This window comes from Papio anubis, chromosome 16, assembly GCF_008728515.1.
Source record: "Papio anubis isolate 15944 chromosome 16, Panubis1.0, whole genome shotgun sequence".
Taxonomy (NCBI): Eukaryota; Metazoa; Chordata; class Mammalia; order Primates; family Cercopithecidae; genus Papio; species Papio anubis.
The window spans coordinates 76,807,752-76,829,166 of NC_044991.1; the positions used below are offsets into that span (position 1 = coordinate 76,807,752).

Consider the following 21,415-nt stretch of genomic DNA (forward strand, 5'->3'; position numbering starts at 1 on the left):
AGTGGCTTAATCTCGTCTCACTACAACCTCCACCTCCTGGGTTAAAGCGATTCTCCTACCTCAGCCTCCAGAGTAGCTGGGACTACAGGCACCTGCCGCCACGCCCAGCAAATTTTTGTATTTTTAGTAGAGATAGGGTTTCACTATGTTGGCCAGGCTGGTCTCAAACTCCTGGCCTCAAATGATCCACCCACCTCAGCCTCCCCAAAGTGCTGGGATTACAGGCATGAGCCACCGGGCCTAGCCTAATTTTTGTATTTTTTTGTACAGACAGGGTTTCACCATGTTGCCCAGGCTGGTCTCAAATTTCTGAGCTCAAGCAATCCACCCACCTCAGCCTTCCGAAGTGCTGGGATTACAGGTGTGAGCCATCGTGCCCGGCTGCCTGCCCAGATTTCTTTGCTTTTCAATTTGTCTTTCTTAGAAAAATATGGAAACACCCATGGTTCTCTCTAATTTCTCTCCATCTGACTGCAAGGAAATGAAGTTGCAGGGAAGTGAAGTGACTTCCCCAGGCCATGGGGTTGTTGGCTGTAGAACCGCAACCAGTAGAGCATCTCTCCCAGGCCCTGCTCGTCCTAGAATTCAGAGTGGAAGATGTATACCCTCCTCCCACCTATTCCTTACCTCTGAGCCTCCCTACACAGCAGAGACCTCTCTCCTACATGACTCCCACCCACCACTGTCGTGGAAATAAGTCAAACAGTGGCATCTGTCAGTCCCACATCTAGTCGTAGCAGGGTGCTGAGTGGGGCGGGCATGGGGGCAGAGAAAAGGTATGTCTTGGAGCAGTGAGAAAAGGACTCAGGGCTGTGCTTCCTCAAGGAGTCTCACGGCATGTAGTCTGCCTGGGAAGTTTTCTACCAGCATCTAGCAGGATGCATTTCCCAAGTGGCATAAATCCTCCTTAACCGTTTGTCCTTGCAGCTAGTTTGCATGTGATGGTAAATCTGAATTGTTACTCAGTGATTGTGTTTATTAAGAACAGCCCACCTGCAAGGTACTGTGGCATCGAGGGTACCAGGTTAGGAGGGAACTAGCATTTTTTTTTTTTTTTAGATGGAGTCTCGCTCTTGTTGCCCAGGCTGGAGTGCAATGGCGCTATCTCAGCTCACTGCAACCTCCACCTCCCGGGTTCAAGTGATTCTCCTGCCTCAGCCTCCCAAGTAGCTGGGATTACAGGTACCTGCCACGATGCCCAGTTATTTTTTGTGTGTGTGTATTTTTAGTAGAGATGGGATTTCTCCATGTTGGCCAGGCTGATCTCAAACTCGTGACCTCAGGTGATCTGCCCAAAGTACTGGGATTACAGGTGTGAGCCACCGAGCCTGACCTCAGCAAAAGAATTTGGTAGGTCTAGAGGTAAAGTTTAATACTATAAAGATGCTAAAGATGCTATCTTCCCATATCATTAATTTAGTGCAACGTCAGTCATGATCCTAAATAGATTTTAAAAACAATTTTTTAAAATATAGAGACAGGGTCTCACTTTGTTGTCCAGGCTGGTTTCAAACTCCTGGCTTCAAGTGATCCTCCTACCTTGGCCTCCAAAGTACTGGGATTACAGGCATAAGCCACTATGCCTGACCCTTAGATTTTTAAATATAACTTGACAAAATAAATCTCACTGGATTGAGAAGATACATAAACATAGCCAAGAAAAACAATTTTTTTTGAGTCAGAGTCTCATTCTGTATCACCCAGGTTGGAGTGCAATGGTGTGATCATGGCTCACTGTAGCCTCACTCTCCTGGGCTCAAGTGATCCTCTAGCCTCAGCCTCCCCAGTAGCTGGGACTACAGGCATACACCACTGCACCTGGCTAATTTTTTCTTAAATTTTTGTAGAGACAAAGTTTCACTATGTTGCCCAGGCTGGTCTTGAACTCCTGGCCTCAAGTGACCCTTCTGCCTCAGCCTCCTAAAGTACTGGGATTACAGCCATAAGCCACTATGCCTGGCTGAAAATTTTGATGAGCATGGGGTTGTGTAAGTATGTTCATCCTGACAATTAAAAGTGCTGTTTGCTTGGGATTTATGGACTTTTCTATATGTATATTACACTTCTATAAAAGTTTACAAAATTTGGGGGAGGATATAGAAAGTAGAGATAAATTTGTCTTTTAAAAACATACTACAGGGCTATCATAATTAAAACTGTAAGGCATAATAAGACAAATAGCTCAATGAAATGGAAGAATCTTGCTACAGAATTTAATGTGTACGACATGAGGAAATTGCTGGGCGCGGTGGCTCAAGCCTGTAATCCCAGCACTTTGGGAGGCCGAGACAGGCGGATCATGAGGTCAGGAGATCGAGACCATCCTGGCTAACACGGTGAAACCCTGTCTCTACTAAAAAAAAAAAAAAAAATACAAAGACATGGGGAAATTATAGATTGTTCAATAAATACTGTTGAGACAATTAGCAATCCATCTGGAAAAAATAAATTGTAGACCTCCCCTCCTGACCATATCATACACAAAAATCCCCTTTAATTCCAGGGGATTAAAGATATAAACAGCATGGTCATTCATTGATGGTAGAAAGATTAATTCATACTGCCTTTCTGTAGGACAATTTGGTAGGCTCCTTCAACATTTAAAATGTGCAGGTGGGTGCGATGGCTGACACCTGTAATCCCAACACTTTCAGAAGACGAGGCAAGTGGATCACTTGAGCCCAGGAATTTGAGACCAGCCTGGGTAACACAGTAAGACCCCGTTGCTACAAAAAATACACTAATTAGCCAGGTGTGGTCTCAGCTACTGAGACCAGCCTGGGTAACACAGTAAGACCCCGTCGCTACAAAAAATACACTAATTAGCCTGTGGTCTCAGCTACTCAGGAAGCTGAGGTGGGAAGATAGCTTGAGTCTGGGAGGTCGAGGCTGCAGTGACCCATGATCACACCACTGCACTGCAGCCTGGGGTGATGGAGTGAGACCTTGTATCATAAATATATGTATGTATTTGTGTGTGTGTGTGTGTGTGTGCAGATCCCTTGCTCCAACAATTTCATTTCTTGGACTCTTTCAAGTTGGCCTACACATATATGTGCCATGGACTGATGTCCATCTGTGTTCACTGTGGTGCATATAATGTGATAGTGGAAAACTGGAAACTACCTCCATGTCCATTAGGAGGGGAATGGCTAAATTACATACATCCACATAAGAGATTACCATGTACCACAATTCAAATGATAAGATAGGTTCAGTCATTCATGCAACAAATATTTATAGAGCAACTACTATGTGCTAAGACCAGTTCTTAGCACTGGGGATAGAGCAGAGAACAAAACAGTCTCTGCCTTCATGGGGATTATATTTTAGTGGGGTTGACAGCCAAATAACGAAGAACAATAACAACGCAGTATGATTCAGAGTGAGAATATTGTGATCAAAATAAAGCAGGGTAAGGGGGTACAGGGAGAGGGAGGTGGCATTTTAGACTGGGTGCTCATCAAATCTTCTCCAAGGAGGTAACATCTGGGCTTTATTTGAGGAAGCTCTTCATTCACAGAAAAGAGGTCTCCAGAAACATTAAGAAAAAAAAAAAAAGTAATTATAGGACAACTTATGGTTTTTAAACTATGCCTTTGTTTTCCTAAGCATGCATATAGGTATACAAGTATAGATCTGGACATCAGCCAATGACTGGACATGGTGGCTTACACCTGGAATCCCAGCACTTTGTGAGGCCAAGGCAAGAGGACAGCTGGAGCCCAGAAGTTTGAGACCAGTCTGGGCAACATGGTGAAACCCCATCTCTACAAGAATTACAAAAATTATAAAAATTAGCTGAGCGTGGTGGTGTGGGTTTCTAGTCCCAGCTACTTAGGAGGCTGAGGCGGGAGGATCACTTGAGCCCAGGAGGTTGAGGCTGTGGTGAGCTACAATTGTGCCACTGCACTCCAGCCTGGGCGACAGAGACAGAGTCTCAAAAAACTAAAAAATGTAGTCATACTGCTAACATTAAAGGAGAGATTTAACACTTATTTTCCAGCAAGCACATATTCACGTGTTCCTTTTAGAATAGACTTTTCAACTCTTTGTGAACAAAAGCTATTTAGAGCACATATGCAAAGGAGTTGGGTCAGCAGAAGCAGCTTAGGGGTTAAGAGCATCTGCCCTGGGGCAAAAACGTCCCCAGCCGGCTCCGTTGCTACTTTTGTGAACTCAGGCAAGCTGTGGCTTCAGCTTGTCTAGAGTAGCTGTTCCATTTGGGTTTGTACCTCGAGGGAGGAGGCCAAGGGTGCTGCTGAACACCCGACAATGAGCAGGACAGCTCCCCCATTTGTCAACAGCAATGTGGAGAAGCCCTGCTCTAGAACAAGGGGCAGTGTCCGCCTCTCAGAGTTGAGGACTCACGGTGTGCAATGCACTTACCATGGGCCCTGGCACATAGCAAGTACTTAATAAATAGGAACTATTTTTATTACTGGACTTCCCCGAAAACTAAAAACAAACAAACAAACAAACAAAAAAAAAACAAATGTTGAGAGTGTGGAGGACGTAGTAGTGCCAGGTATCAATTCTGCTGAATCCCAATTCCAGCAGCTGGCTGGAAGGGATCTCTGACCTCCACGGCAACAACGCTCTTCACGGGGTGTGTGTCTGCCAATGGGATGGCCTATACAGAGCTCCTCATTCCTCCTGTTTGGTTTTTCTGATTTGAATCTCATCTCCTGCCAACAGTTCAGGGACATTCCCACCAGATCACCTGGTCTCTTGTACAGATTCAGCTGTCCTCTCTCAGACATTCCGTGTGGTTCAGAAGAAACACACTCAAGCTTCTCTTGTAGGAAAACCAAAACCCAACCCCACCTCATCCCCCACCCCCAGCTTCCCACACTTCCTGTGGCCCTGACCTCCTCTTTCCACCCCTTCCCAGGAAATCCAAGAGACGCCCACTCTGCTGCTATCTCCTTCCACCTCATCAGGTAAGCAAAACGGCTCCTGCCACATTTCCAACACCTGGCCACTGCCAAGTCACTGCTTCTCCCTGTTCCTCTTGTATTGCTTCTCTGCTGCCTTCAGTGCTGCTGATCGCTCTTCCTCTTGGCCTGCTCAGCCTCCCACCCCTCCTCCTGCTCACTCATCCTCCTTTTCTCAACCAGGTTCTCAGAGTCTGGGCCAAGTCCGCTGCCTTCTCTCACTCTATGCTTCCTGTTCTCAGTCCCCCAGCAATCTCACCCACTGCTGGGTCCTCACTAACCTCCTCGACCCAAAGACTCCCCAGTCCACCTGTAGCCCCCACCCTGCTGTCTCTGCCAGGTTGTCTCAAAACTCCCTACTCAGCAGTCACAACTGATCTTGTATCTGCCCCACCACTCTGGTCTGACTCTAGTGCCCCCATCTCAGGGAATGGCCCTGTCACCTGTGCAAGTGGGAAGCCAGCAGCTTAGGTAGAGTTCTCCATCCCAATCACCCCTGGCAGGTCCTGAGAGCACAACCTCAGCATCTCCCAGTCTCCCCTCCTCCATCGTCCCTGTACCTATCTCACTCCCCGCTGCTTCTCTTCTGCTTCTGTACCATCGCCCATTCTCCTTGCAGCCAGAGCCCTCGCTCAAAGTTGCTATGGAATCTGAATCGCATCACACAGCCCTACCTGCTGAAAACTCTTGAATCCATTGCTCTAAGGGTGAAATGCAAACTCCTCACCCTGTGCTCCCCCCGCCCTCTACTCCTGCCACGCTGGCTTCCTCCCTACCCTGCAGCTGTGTGCCCCCCGCTCCTTGTCTCCCCCTAGCTCACCTGCTTCCACCTTCCCTACATTCCCACTTGGGATGCCCACCCTACCATGTACTCACCACCTGCAGCTTGCTCTTTTGGACCAGGTATTAAGGATACAATTTTAATCATACCCCCCAGTGGACCGTAAGCTTAATGAGGCCCCTGATCCTGTCTCATTTTCTCTATTATGTCCCCAGCATCTGACACTATTAATACTGTGAGTGGCAAACATTCAACACATAGAAGCCATGATGACAATCTCTGAGCAGAATTGGGCATATAAACCCTAGACTGATCCCAGAGAACTTTCTGGAATCAAACTCCATCAATCCTTACCACCCCCTTGACCCCACGTCTCCTCACCCAAGTGTCTTATGCAACTTTCCAGGTACCACCTGGGTGATTCTTGAAAGAAAACCCAAGTGTAGGCATGCCTGGGCAGCACAGTGGGCACACTGCTGCTGTTACACTATGTAGTTTTCACTCAGCCCATTCACTCGCAGTGCGGGTCAGGCAGTGTTCACCCCAGCAAGACCCAGAGCTGGGCTGAGCTGCCTGTAGTTGAACTCCTATAGGAAAGGAAAGGAAAAAGGAAAGACCCCCAAGGACCCAAACTGTCCTAGACAAAGAGAAACGACCACCAAGGTTTGGTTCTTGAATATGTATTTTTTACTGAAAAAATCATTCATAAATTAACATACAAAAATGTACAAACACATGAGTAAATAATGCAATGACAAAGGACTAGTTTTGTGAAAAGTGTTTTTTAAAACATCTTTAGATTTCAGTGCAAAAATGTACCCCTGGCACCTCTTAAAACGTAAGAGCAAGCTCAAAAACACGTAGTGATGGAAATAAGCTAGCTACGCTCAATGCCATCGTCAATGGTGAGTGGATACAATCAATCCATGTGGCTGCTGCTCAGCTATTAATGTCTGTGGTAGAGCGTCTCTGACAAGAGGACCTATTACGTCAAAATGAGTATTCTTGCAAATACCCCCCATCCGCCCAAAACAGCATGAACGAACGGGGACACCTTTCCCTGCACACAGCAATCAAAGACAAGATTAATTTAAGGGGCCACCCATCAGTAGCCTTGAAGACTTTCAGCTACCAACATATACACAAGGTCACATTTGGTTCCTGTTTTTTTTTGTTTTTTTTTTTAACATGACAATTTCACGCTATTAACAGAACACGGGCCTGGCTGTACACTTTTAACTATGACATTTCCCATATGATATTCGAGGCCTGGTGGACACGACTGACAGTGCACATCCAGAGATTCCACACTCATCAGACACAGACATGACCGCAAGGGTATCAAAGTGACCCCACTTTAAGCAGTGAAAAGAGAGCTCTCCTTTTGTTCTCAGATCAGTATGTTCTTAAGTCAGGTGTTAGCCTTTTGCCAACAGTGTGTACTTGATGGTAATTATGGTAACATAGAGCTTCAAACAAGATCGCCTTACAACACTGCCGCATACACACATGGCGCCCATGACTCAGAATCAGTCTGTCCTGGCAAATCCGTCCAAATGACATCATAGTGTTGTCACATTGAAAGCAACTCACAGCCTTCAGTGAGGAAAGGGGAGAGAAGAATGAGAAGGGGAGAAAAGCCCAGGCAGGGACAAAGGCCCGGTGTGGGGTGGGAGTTGCAGGGTGGAGGGGGGGCTCTTTATTGCTATATGCACCATAAAACAAAGGAAAACCAAATGAACTTCTGTGTGTAATGTTCCCTTGTGAAGGTATTTTAAAGCATGAAATGCTTAAGTCTTAAAAACATATGCTATAGCTTACCAGCATTTTCAAGGGCAGGAGCCTGCTCTCTCATATGAGCCGATAAGAGCTTTGCAATGCAATTTATTTTCTAAATACCACTCTATTCTTCAAAAGAACAAAAACACAAACAAAAAAAACAAGGCCTGGCCAATCACTCCCACAGTTTGTGGGGATCATATGTCCACAGAACCATCACATGCAACGAAAAAATCCTAACCCACACACATACACACACACACCCCTACACACACCCATGTAAACCATGAAAATCAAGGAAGTTGAAGGCAAACAAGGCAATTAAAAAAAAATACGAAGTACTCTTTAGAAAGTACTCCTCATCACAATATATAAATATGTTTTATGGAAAAGAAGAGGGGGGAGGAAAACTGGCATTTTCCAGAATTCTGCAGAAGCTGACAGAGACTGCAATTTGAGGGCTTTGGTTTGGGGAAAAACAAAGAGGCACAAATTCAAATACAATTTAGAATATGACTTCAAGGCTGGGTGCAATGGCTCACACCTGCCCATAATCCCAGCACTTTGGGAAGTCAAGGTGGGTGAACTGCTTGAGTCCAGGAGTTCAAGACCAGCCTGGGCAACATGGCAAAACCCCATCTCTACTAAAAATACAAAAAATTAGCCAGGTGTGGTGGTGTGCACCTGTAGTCTCAGCTACTCGGGAGGCTGAGGTGGGAAAATGGCTTGAGCCTGAGAGATGGAGGCTGCAGAGGTGATCATGCCACTGCACTCCAGCCTAGGCGACAGAGCCAGAGCCAGTCTTAAAAAACAAAACAAAAAAGAATATGACTTCAAAATGCAGGTGGGAGTGTAAGCAGTGCACCTGGGCTCTTGCTGTCTGGAGCTTTGTTAGTCTAATTTCAAAGCTTCAATCCGGTCTTACCTGGATCCCAGCTACCCCACAGCACACAAGTGTCACCAGCTCCCTGGCTCCTGGCTCCCTATTCGAGTGCTCCTTGGTTCTATGTATCAGTTACTAATGTTGACAAAGAATCTTTACAGAAACCAAAAAGGGAAACAGAGGAATCACTGAAGCCAGCTGGTAATGTAGGCACATTGTTCAGAAACTGTGGCCAAGTTCCACAAGAGAAAAAAAAGGGGGGGAGGGATTCCCATACACAACCCCATCCCCCGCCCCCTGCCCCACCATGCTGATGAAAGGACAGAACATGAAGCCTGGAGAGCCAGGGGTGTGTGTGCAGCAAGCCCCGGAGGGCCTGCTTTGGGCAGGAAGCAGCCTGCTCCAACAGCAGCCTCCCGCTTAGCGGAGAGTGGGATGAGCACGTGCGTGGCCAACACGGAAGAATGAATCCAGAGCAGAAGTCAAGGGCAAGACTCGTGGGGGAGGAAGAAAGGGGCAGAAGCCAGCTCCCAGCAATAAAGGTCAGGTTATTTTGTTCTTTTGTGACATGCCCTATATCCACTCCCTTCCCAAAGTGATAGCAATTCGGGAGATGATATTCTGCAACCGCATTTTAACTGAATTCCTGCACTTGCCAACCAAATAACTGGCCTAATATATAAATCCTCGATTTGAATTGGAGCCAGCTAGAAAATTAAATTTTAAAAAGGCATTTTACATGGCTTATTTACAATTATACTTCTTCAAGAAGTGACTGTTATATATTTATGTCTATTTATCTTTCCCAAACGCCCTCCCCTCCACCCTCAATCCCCACCCAAAGAAGGTAATTTTTTAAAAAAATGAAACCAAAGAGAACACGATATAGAAGAATGGTGTGGAGTTTCATTTGCTCTTCCTAAAACGCAGCTGCCCTATGGTGGGTTTGCCTCTGCTCTCAAGGCCAAGAGGCTCCAAGGTCATGTGTAGGGACAGGCTCCACGGCAGGACCACGGCAGGACCACGGCAGATCACAGTTTATCACAGGTTCTGGAGACTGTGGCTAAGACAGGATGTCGGGTAGGAGACAGGGAGAGAGCAGCGGGACAGACGTCTGTCTTGTGAAAACAGAAAGCCAGTGCTGACAAAGGAAGTCCCCAAGCTCACTCCCTCAGTCCCAGTGAAGGCGTTTGTGCGTGTGCTGTCACATTTTCCCCCCGAACCCTGTGATCCTTCATGAGACATGGTATTTCTGTTCTCTTGCTGTGTAGACCCTCCCCCCGTCCAAAAAAATCTCATCAGACTGCTTTCTTGGTGGCGGTGGGTAAAGCAAACGTACAATTCTCTCCTCTCAGTACTCGTTCACCTGAGCCAGCTCGGGTGTCAGGTTGACAGTTATGTTTTTATACAAGGCGTCGTATGTGATGTTTGCAAAGTAGTTCAGGTTGTTGAGGCCATCCAGCCCTTGCCGTTCTTTTGACTTCCTCAGCAGAGCATACCTGTTTAGGGAGCGAACAGAGAAGAGGTGGCTCTGGGTGAGGACCCATGCCTCTGCAGTCAGAGGATGGAGCAGGGCATCCCACAGCAAAGGACGCAACCCACGGCAGCACTTCCACAGCACAACGCGGATGCACGGCCATTCTGCTATGCCAGGCTGAGTGCTGTTGTCAGAAACACCTCCTGTGTTTCATGCCAGATGCTTTACTTAATTATTTCATTTAATGCTCACCCCAGCCCCTGCTAGCAAATGAGGAAACCAAGGCTTAGTAATGTGAGGTAACTAGCCAAGGTCAGAGAGTGGGGAAGTGGGAGGTAAAATGTTAAAAATACAACAGATGAGAAAGATCATACTCTGTGTGCAGTGCCATTTTACTCCCATGAAAACAGAATTTCAGCAATTAGAATTGGTTGTCTAGAGCACAGTCTTCCACACAATTTAGAAAAGACACACACACACACACAAAAAAAGAAAAGGTAACACAGCAACTACAGCCACCCAGACAGAAGCTCAGGACACCATTCGGAACGGGAGCCTGCAGAAAGGGCGCCACTGCTCTGTCACCTCAGGGACCTTCATCCAAGCCGTTTTTTCCCCAAACTCTCCAAAGGCTACTGGGGAGACCACAATGCTAGACATAGGATGAGTGATTTCCTTAGAAGAATCTTACTATTGAAATGTTCACCAATGGTCTGATCCCCACACTGGTTTGCCTCAGAGTTAGAATACACGCAGCAGCTATCAAACAGCCATCAGAACAGGGCCTTGGGGTGGGGAGTAGGAGGGGTTGTAATATGGTCTAAGACATCCGGACATGAAAGTATAGGGGATCCTTCTTTTTTTTGAGACTGAGTCTCGCTCTGTCGCCCAGGCTGGAGTGCAGTGGTGCAATCTCGGCTCACTGCAAGCCACCTCCCAGGTTCACGCCATTCTCCTGCCTCAGCCTCCCAAGTAGCTGGGACTACAGGTGCCCGCCACCACCCCTGGCTAATATTTTGTATTTTTAGTAGAGACGGGGTTTCACCGTGTTAGCCAGGATGGTCTCGATCTCCTGACCTCGTGATCCTCTTGCCTCAGCCTCCCAAAGTGCTGGGATTACAGGCCTGAGCCACCGTGCCTGGCCAGTATAAGGGATACTTCTAAGAGACAGAAATAAATTGCACCAACCTTCCAAGAAACTGGACTTCTCCTCGATGGTGATGAGGAATGGACTTGTACTTTCCTGTGTCACCCTCTGGCCGGCTCACAGAATAGCCTGCATTCTGCACTCTGTCCAAGACCAAGAGAACGGGCTTTTAGATACAATGGTAACAGCCCAGGAGCGACCAAAGCCTACAAGACGTGTTACAAGCTTACCCTGGAAATCACACATAGCAAAGGCTTTCCCACTCAACTGACTCACTGTGTCATTTTTTAAACACTGAGTTAAAACTCAATTTTAACTGAATTAAAGTTTTTATGTGAATAGAAAAAACAGGCTGGGCTCGGTGGCTCACGCCTGTAATCCCAGCACTTTGGGAGGCTGAGGCGGGCAGATCACTTGAGGTTGGACGAGACCAACCTGGCCAACATGGTGAAATCCCGTCTCTACTTAAAAAAAAAAAAAAATTAGCCAGGCGTGGTGGCACAGGTCTGTAATCCCAGCTACTCAGGAGGCTGAGACAGGAGAATCACTTGAACCTGGGAGGCGAAGGTTGCAGTGAGCCAAGACCGCACCAGCCTGGGTGACAAAAAGAAAATCTGTCTCAAAAAAAAAAGAAAAGTATGGAAAGAAATGGCTACTTCCAGGGAATAAAACAGAATCAAAATGGGGATTAACACTTAGATGCTTGTATAACCTAATTTTTTTTTTTTTTTTTTTAAAGAGACAGGGTCCACTGTGTTTCCCTGGCTGGAGTACAGTGAGAAAATCATGGTTCAGTGCAGCCTCAATCTCCCAAGCTCAAGTAGTCCTCCCATCTCAGCCTCCTGAGTAGCTGGGACTACAGGTGTGTGCCACCACAATTGGCTAATTTTTTTTTATTTTTTGTAGAGACGAGGTCTCACTGTTGCCCAGGCTGGTCTTGAACTCCTGGGCTCAAGTGATCCTCAAGCCTCGGCCTTGCAAAGAACTGGGATTACAGGTGTGAGCCACAGTGCTCAGCCTATCATTTGAAATTTTATCAGCAAAATAGTACTTGTAATTAACAACTAACACATACTTTTTAAAAGCCAAGCTACAAAGTAAACAGATACTAGGTAGTATTTTGCATTTGTTTCTTATTAGGTTACTATTTACTTACTCCATAAAAATATTACTTTATTCCACTCACACACAGGATTGTTCATCCAAGTTTGTACAATACAAGCCTTATGTGATGGCGCAGCTAAATCTGTGTAGACGTATCACTAATATTCCACCCTTCAGTTTGGAGTGGTTCCAATGAAATGGACATTTAGTACACAGAACACTGGTGAAGTGAAGCTTTGTTAGAAACTTATAGCAGGAGGGGCACTTAGTTATAATTTGCCTTAAGAACCCTATTTGCACCCATTAAAGGACAGAGCTTTAAAAAAAGAGCCTTAAAATGACTACATTCACTTATAGGAATTTTTCCTAAATAGGAATAACAGGCAAAAGAGTTATCTACTATATCACACTCTAAATAGTAGAAAATGGAAAAGATTCTAAATATACAACAGGAAACAGTTACATAAATTATAGTACATCTATATAACGGAATTAAATGGAGCCACTTAAGATCCTGTTTACAGAGTATTTAATGTTGATATAATAAAAGCAGTAACATCTATTGAGAGCTTATCACATATCAGATACGCCAGAGCTCCATACACATTACATCATTTAATCCTCACAATCCTGAGACTTGTGATTTTAAAAACCGATACACAGAGATTTTAAATTACTATTCACTTGCCACTTTTTAAACACAAAATAAACTCAATGAAATGGTAACATGTTACTTCTTTTTGTGGGTAATTTATTTTATTTTTATACTCATCTGTATTTTACAATGAACATATTCTTTATTATAAGAAAAAACTGCTAAATTATAATTTATGTTTATTTTTGCATGTCAAAGGAGAGAAATGAAAATAGCTGCTTTGTTGGGATATACAGTTTATTTTTTAAGATATTAAGATTTTTATTTTATTATTATTTTTTATTTATTTATTTTTTGAGACGGAGTCTCGCTGTGTCGCCCAGGCTGGAGTGCAGTGGCCGGATCTCCGCTCACTGCAAGCTCCGCCTCCCAGGTTCACACCATTCTCCTGCCTCAGCCTCCCGAGTAGCTGGGTCTACAGGCGCCTGCCACCTCGCCCGGCTAGTTTTTTCTATTTTTTTAGTAGAGAGGGGGTTTCACCGTGTTAGCCAGGATGGTCTTGATCTCCTGACCTCGTGATCCGCCCGTCTTGGCCTCCCAAAGTGCTGGGATTACAGGCTTGAGCCACCGCGCCTGGCCAAGATATTAAGATATTTTTAAATTAAGATTTAAGATATTTTCTAAAAACTTGTAAGAGTGTGTGTGTGTGTGTGTGTGTGTGTGTGTGTGTGTGTGTGTGTGTGTTTTGAGACGGAGTATTGCTCTGTCGCCCAGGCTGGAGTGCAGTGGCGCGATCTTGGCTCACTGCAAGCTCCGCCTCCTGGGTTCATGCCATTCTCCTGCTTCAGTCTCCCGAGTAGCTGGGAGGCTGCCCGCCACCAGGCCCGGCTAATTTTTTGTATTTTTAGTAGAGACAGGGTTTCACTGTGTTAGCCAGGATGGTCTTGATCTCCTGACCTCATGATCCGCCCGCCTCGGCCTCCCAAAGTGCTGGGATTACAGGCGTGAGCCACTGCACCCAGCCTATGTGTGTGTATTTTTTAAGACAGGTCTCACTCTGTCACTCAAGCTAGAGTGCAGTGGCAGCTCTCTGTGGCCTCGAACTCCCGGGCTCAAGTGATCCTCCCACCTTGGCCTCCCAAAGTGCTGGGATTACAGGTGTGAGCCATCACACCTGGTCAATTTCATTTTTTTTTTCTTAACCTTTTAAACTGTAGCTACTAGAACATTTTAAATTACACACTTGGCTTGCATTACATTCCTATTGGATAGCACTGGTCTGCAGTCTAAGGTAGCATTTCTAGAAGACAAAAGAAGGGTAGAGGTACCTGTTCCAGAGGTCATCATCTTCTCCACCCCAACCCCAGAAAGCATTAGGAAAGCCATTGATTTTCCGAAATTGTTCCACTGTTAAGCCACTCACTCCACCAAAGAACTCGGTATAAGGAAGCCTAGGAGGAGATGTGGGACATCAATCATCTGTGTGTTATTGGGTAATTGTTTTCCCTAAAAGGTTCTCATCTGAGAACTAAAAACAGTGCTCTCTGTGCTCCTGACCCGATCCATATGTACTTGCTTCCTCATGCTGACATGTATCAATCAAATGAGCAAAATTAATTTTTGCAAACCGATTTCTAATAGCTTTAGTGAGATATAACTGATATACCCACACAATTCGCCCATTTAGAGTATATCATTCAATGGTTTTAGTTTATACACTGAATTGTGCAACCATGACCACAATCTATATTAGCATGTTTCATCACTGTCCCCTGCAAAGCTTTGCACCCATAAGCAATCGCCCCTACTCCCCCTATCCTCCTTAGCCCCTTATAACCATTTACCTACTTTGTCGCTATAGATTTGCTTATTCTGGACATTTCAGATACCTGGAATCATATGATACATATGACACACCATTTGTGTCTGGCTTCTTTAACTTAATGTTTTCGAAGTTCATCCGTGTTTTGGCACGTATCAGTACTTCATTCCTTTCCATTGCCCAACAGTACTCCAACTGTATGGATATACACATTTTGTTTATCCATCCATCAGCTGATGGGCATCTAGGTTGCAGCTAATTAGATTTCCTCTTCACATCGCTCACCATTCTTTCAGATTTAGCCTCTTTAGTTAAGAGGAAATGATACTCACAGATACATATACTTATCCAATTTGGTTGCAAAATGCCTCGGCATCTGTCCACATCCATAATAGTTGCGATCACTTTCTGGTATGTGATCTACATCATGAAAAATCAAACAGTCCCAATCCAAGTCCTTCATTGCTTCTTGAAAGCCAACGTTGAAAAGCATGGCTCGATTAAAGGGTTGGGTACCAACCTAAAAGAAACAGAACTTTATTTTCAAAAGAATCTTGAAGCAAAATCTTTGCTATCTTTGCTGTGCCTAAAGAAGAGTTTATTAGAACCAACTGGAAATGATCACTGGGCTAGTGTAACCACGTCCAGCACCACACATCAACGCACAGTGTGGCCCAGAAGTCACTGGACCTCTGGCACAGGCACAGTGGCTCACACCTGTAATCCCAGCACTTTGGGAGGCCAAGGCAGGCAGATCAGGAGTTCAAGACCAGCCAGGCCAACATCGTGAAATCCCGTCTCTACTGAAAATACAAAAACATTAGCTAGGCGTGGTGGCGCATGCCTGCAATCCCAGCTACTTGGGAGGGTGAGGCAGGAGAATCGCTTGAACCCGGGAGGCGGAGGCTGCAGTGAGCCAAGATCGCACCATTGTACTCCAGCCTGGGCGACAGAGCAAGACTCCATCTTCAAAAAAAAAGAAAAGGAAAAAAAGAAAAAGAAAAAGTCACTGGACCTCTGGCCCCAGTTTCTTTAAAAATGTAAGTGGTAGCAAACCCAAGCTTCTCTTTCCCAAGGCTACTGAAGGCAGAAATTCAACCATATAACAGCATTTAGAAGAATACCTCGCTCCACAAAGGTAAGAGACAACATTACCATATCTACTCTTTACCACTTGCCAATCATTCTCTTCAGTATATTAACCAATCTCTAACTGTTCATAAACCAAATCTAATACAAAGAGTGGTTTTTGGTTTTGTCTTGTTTTATTTTTAAGATCTAACTAAGACAATAGCCACTGAACATGCCAGGAACTCAAGTCTATGGACAAAGAATTCAGAGGCTCATGAAGAAATCAGTTCAAATCAGTTGACAGCCTAATTAGTATTACAGCTACATTGACTCCCCCTTGCCACTATCAAAATACCCAACTTAGGACCGGCAGATAGACCGTTAACATTTCCCAGATGCCCGGCCTTGCTGAACAGTGGTGCTCAGCCCTTCTTTCTCACTCCAATATAAGGCAAGCTCCAGGGTGACACTTAAGAGCAACTCAGACTATGAGACTCAAAATTGTGCCCATAGGGAGAGGTACGCATGCAACAGACCCTCAGGCTGATGATCAGTATATTCAGGGAAATCTGTCAACCTTTTGTTTATCTATGGATATAGCACTTCTAGTTCAAGGATCACATACTTCAAAACGCCTACAGAGGCCAAGTCAGTAATATAAACATATAAACTAGGCCAGGCAAGAGAAAACCACAGTAGGACCGTCATGTTCCATCTAAAGGCAAATAAAAAATATGCAGGACCCAAAAAAAAAAAAAGATTTACAGACTGAATTTGCCACATGGTCTTCTTCAGTTTGTGACCTCTATATCTGGTTCACTACCAATATTTTTAAGATTAAAACAAAACCAAACCCTCAGGCTTAGAGAAGTCTGCAAATGTCCCAGGCCACTTGGCTGATTAAAAGCAGACATGACAAGCACTGAGGTCTCTTGACTCGAAGGCCACATCCTCTGTGCTGTACCTTGCTGCAGCTCTTTACCTTAAGGGAAACTTCCTGGGTCTGGAGCCTGCAGGCACCAACAAAACCACCACACAAGAGGCCTTTGTTCATGAGCAAAGCTCTCTCCTGGATTCAAGTGTGACCAGTACTGGGCAACAAACATCTAGAACCAGGAGCACAGAATTGCTCTCTGCTCCCCTTCAAATGTCAGGCAACTCAATCCTAAGATTTCAGTTTTATTGGCTCTTCACACCAACAGTGGATCAGCTTGCAGCATCCTAAACTGCTGTCTCAGAAGAGAAAGGAGAAAGGAAAAGAAAGGACCACTTACTTGTTCAACCACATAAAATGCAAACTGCAGGCGCTGGCGCTGGAGCATGGGAATCAGGTGTCTGAACAGGACAGGGAGGTGCTCGTGGCGATTCCGGAAGGGGATAAGGATCGCCACCTGGAGAGGATCACCGCAAAAGCAGCACAGTTAGGACTCTCAGCTTTCACTCCTTAGCAGGACACCCCTGCAGAATTGCTGACCAACCCATGGGAGTTCTGGGAGGCTGGCTACATTGTCCTCAGCTTTCTCTAAACAAAGATCTATGTTGGCAAGCTGGTCCTAGGACCTAGATGAATGTTATTCTTACATATACCATACCTTATGGTACATAGTAAGCCTACAATTTATTCTAGGCCATAACTCATAGGAAAACACACCTTCTACACTGTGACAAAAATACATTTATAAACTTACAATTAAAACAAGCTTCACAAAACAGTATTTCCCCTTGCATTTTAATAGATTCTTGTTGAAAGAATGGACTTAAGCCAGCGTCACAGCTTAACGAAAACTACTGATGTCTTCTGACTATGGTCAGGCAGAAAAACACTAAATCTCAGTGTCAAGTCAGATAACTTTGCTTTTTAATTCACTAATCTTGTAGTAACCAATGGAGGACAGGCATGAAGCACTGACTCTGCAGATGACTTCTGCAAATGGGTCAGTAGAAACCACCAACGCCTCATCCCCTTGCTTTGTTAATATTCCTGGCAGGAAGACCAAAGGGTCTTGCTTGGTCATCAGAATAATGCAAATTTCTGTGTCTACAAAAGAGTCCTTGTGGAAACCCATTCCTCCAAAATATTTCTACATTTGCATGGGGTGGTAGGATGAAAATGACAAAATGTCATTGGTTAGCTAATCCCATGGTGATTCGGACCAAAGGCAAACCCCAGGTGGGTTTCTCAGCATTTTGACTCTGACTTCACACCCTACCTTCCACCGAGGCATGCAATCAGAAGGCTTCCAGTGACCTCCGAGCTTGATGGTTGGGTCTTTGGAGAAGAGTTCATGAATGTAATCCATTCCGATTTCACTCATGTTTATGTCTATTGGGCCCTCTGAATAGAGAGGGGGAAAAGGATTAAGAGATCAGAAAATGATAGGTTTCCCTATGCCCGAGGTTTTAGTCTCTGGAGAAGTACAATGCTTTTTCAGCTGATTTGTTTTTAGCAAGGATGAAAGTCCCTTCCTCTGCTTTCCATCTCACTGCATTTCAGTTCCTCACTATTATCAAGGTAAAGAGGCAAATCAAGGAATTAAGACTTTAGAGTTCTGCTTCTGTCAGGGGCCAGCAAGAAATGAAGACTTTAAAGTAAAATAGCAGCTGAGCTTTTCTTTTCCTTCTTTTGAGACAGTCTTGCTCTGTCGCCCAGGTTGGAGTGCAGTGGTGTGATCTCAGCTCACTGCAACCTCTGCCTCTGGGTTCAAGCAATTCTCCTGCCTCAGCCTCCCGAGCAGCTGGGACTACAGGAATACGCCACCACACCCAGCTAATTTTGTATTTTTAATAGAGAGGGGTTTCACCTTGTTGGCCAGACTGGTCTCGAACTCCTGACCTTAAGGGATCCACCCACCTGGGCCACCCAATGTGTTGGGATTACAGGCATGAGCCACTGCGCCCAGCCTTCTTTTCTTTTGTTTTGTTTATTAATATGTTTTAATAAATAGAGACGGGGTCTCACTATGTTGCCCAGGTTGGTCTTCAACTGGGCTGCAGTGATTCTACCACCTTGGCCTCCCAAAGTGCTGAGATTATAGCTGTGAGCCCCTGCACCTGGCTGCAGCTGAGCTTTTCTGAGAAGGAGAAAAGTAGCTGAGCTTAGAGTCATGTTGGTTTGCTCCTGATGCAAGTGCAGACACACTACCTCTCTCAATCCATTCACCAGTGGGTCAGGACCCTGAGTGATTATGTCCTAACTCAGAATGCATCTGAAAGTCAGGAAGTGGTACAGTAACAATCAATAAATGCTATTGAAACAATGAACTGATAACATTAGTTTTAGGCCTGTCAATGCCTATTTCTGATACACAAATCTTAGCCTTCCCAAACTAAGCTTACATCTAGATGCAGACAAACGCAGATTTTAAAGGGAAAACCTATATATGAGTGGTGAGACATGCAAATGAAACAGTAAGGCTTCCAACACAACTTACATACTTACAATTAATTATTCATATATGGATGAGAATATGTTCAAATACTATGCATGACTATTTCTAACATTTTCTTCTATTTTCACTATGTTTGAGCATAAAAGTCAACTTTGCAAATGTAAGATTTTCCTTTTCTTGATCTTACTTCTTAAAAAAAATTTTTTTTAAAGAAGTGGGGAACCATATAAGAAGCCTAAAAGTATAGGAAAGGTGTAAGAGTTTACTGTCCTTGTTTTAGCTTACATGAGATTCAAAAAAAAGAACAAAAAGATCTAAGAATTGTTCTAACTAGCACTTTGTTAAAACAATAACTTGCAAGGCATGGTGGCTAATGCCTGTAGTCCCAGCTACTCAGGAGGCTGAAGCATGAAGATTGCTTGAGCACTGAAGTTCGAGACCAGCCTGGGCAACATAGTGAGACCCCCACCTCTAAGACCAAGCACTACAATCAGTGGGAGATTTATACAAAAAAGACAAAGCTGACTGCCTAGACAGTCACGTGTTTTCACATTTTCACCAGTGATGGATGGCATATACGGTGGCTGCATAAGATCACAATGGAGTTGAAAAATTCCTACTGCCTAGTGATGACATAGCTGCCATAACATTGTTGTGTTACTCAAGTGTTTCTGGTGATGCTGGTATAAACAAATCTACTGCACTGCCAGTCATATAAAAGTATATCACAAGGCTGGGAGCAGTGGCTCACACCTGTAATCAGAGCACTTTGAGAGCCTGAGGCGGGCGGATCACCTGAGGTCAGGAGTTCGAGACCAGCCTGGCCAACATGGTGAAACCCCCATCTCTACTAAAAATACAAGAATTAGCCAGGCGTGGTGGCAGGTGCCTATAATCCCAGTTACTCGGGAGGCTGAGGCAGGAGAATCACTTGAACCTGGGAGGCAGAGGTTGCAGTGAGCGGAGACTGCACCACTGCACTCCAACCTGGGCAACAAGAGCAAAACTCCATCTCAAAAAAAAAAAAAAAAAAGTATAGCACATACAATTATGTAGAGTACATTATACCAGATAATGATAATAAACTATGCTACTGGTTTATATATTTATTATACTGTATTTTTAAATCGTTATTTTACCCTTTTTTTTGAGACAGGGTCTTGCTTTGTTGCCCGGGCTGGAGTGTAGTGGCGCAATCATGGCACACTGCAGCCTGTGGCCCAGGCCTAAGTGGGAGGGTTATTTGAGGCCAGGAGTTCAAGACCAGCGTGGGCAACACAGTAACACCTCATCTCTTAAAAAAATAATAATAATAGGGCCGGGCGCGGTGGCTCAAGCCTGTAATCCCAGCACTTTGGGAGGCCGAGACGGGCGGATCACGAGGTCAGGAGATCGAGACCATCCTGGCTAACATGGTGAAACCCCGTCTCTACTTAAAAATACAAAAAACTAGCCGGGCGCAGTGGCGGGCGCTTGTAGTCCCAGCTACTCGGGAAGGCTGAGGCAGGAGAATGGCGTAAACCCGGGAGGCGGAGCTTGCAGTGAGCTGAGATCCGGCCACTGCACTCCAGCCTGGGCTACAGAGCGAGACTCCGTCTCAAACAAACAAAAAAAAAATTTAAAAAAAAAAAAAAATAATAATAATAATAATAATTTTAAAATTAGCCAGGTGTGACAACAGGCACTTGTAGTCCCAGCTCCTCAGGAGGCTGAGGCGGGAGGATGGCTTGAGCCTAGGAGTTTGAGGCTGCAGTTTTTAAAAAAACTTTTTATAAACTTTTTAAAAGTTTACAAGTTTATAAAGTAAAAAGGTATAACAGTAAGGTTAATCTATCATTAAAGAAAGAAGACTATTTTCTGAATAAATGTAGTGCAGCCTAAGTGTTCGGTGTTCATAAAGCCTGTAGTAGTGCACGGTCATGTCTCAGGCCTTCACATTCACATTCACTCACTCACTGACTCGCCAAAGCAACTTCCATTCCTGCAGGCTCCATTCATGGTAAGCGCCCTACACAGCTGTACCATTTTTTATCTTTTATACCTCATTTTTTACTGTACCTTTTCTATGTTTAGATACACAAATACTTACCACTGAGTTACAGTTACTGTATAGCACCATGCTGCACAGGTTTGCAGCCTAGGAGCAACAGGCCATACCACACAGCCTATGGGTGCAGCAGGCTACACCATCGAGATTTGTGGAAGTCTACTCTAGGAGGTTCCCCCAACAATAAAATCACCTCATGATGTACTTCTCAGAAAGCACCCTCATTGTTAAGCTATGAATGACTGTATTCATACTTTCTCTAGGAAGTTCAAACAGAACCCAAGTTACAAAGGACAAGCAAGTGCAAAGGAAAGAGTGAAAAAGTAGAAAAGGGAGAAAATGGCACCCAAGAACACAGGCAACCCTTTAGCAGGCTTTGAAGA

At 44.8% G+C, this 21,415-nt stretch overlaps 1 protein-coding gene across 5 annotated transcripts in view; it reads right to left on the bottom strand.

The window, feature by feature from the left end:
- B4GALT5 (beta-1,4-galactosyltransferase 5) overlaps window positions 1–21,415 on the bottom strand; it is a 142,223-nt gene that overhangs the window by 47,882 nt on the left and 72,926 nt on the right. For 2 of the 5 annotated variants that reach the window (XR_004179109.1, XM_017944709.3), the window contains exons 4-8: window positions 17,807–17,931; window positions 16,871–16,987; window positions 14,858–15,045; window positions 14,032–14,154; window positions 11,046–11,147 (exon numbers count right to left, since the gene is read on the bottom strand). Coding sequence is in view for 4 of the 5 variants with exons in the window: in XM_017944709.3 (XP_017800198.1) it covers window positions 11,046–11,147; window positions 14,032–14,154; window positions 14,858–15,045; window positions 16,871–16,987; window positions 17,807–17,931 (655 nt within the window). In the remaining variant the exon portion in view is untranslated. Of the gene's footprint in view, window positions 1–3,221; window positions 3,533–6,382; window positions 9,880–11,045; window positions 11,148–14,031; window positions 14,155–14,857; window positions 15,046–16,870; window positions 16,988–17,806; window positions 17,932–21,415 lie in introns of those variants that run through there. The other 3 variants (XM_009215941.3, XM_031656840.1, XM_003904630.3) reach the window with 3 other exon arrangements.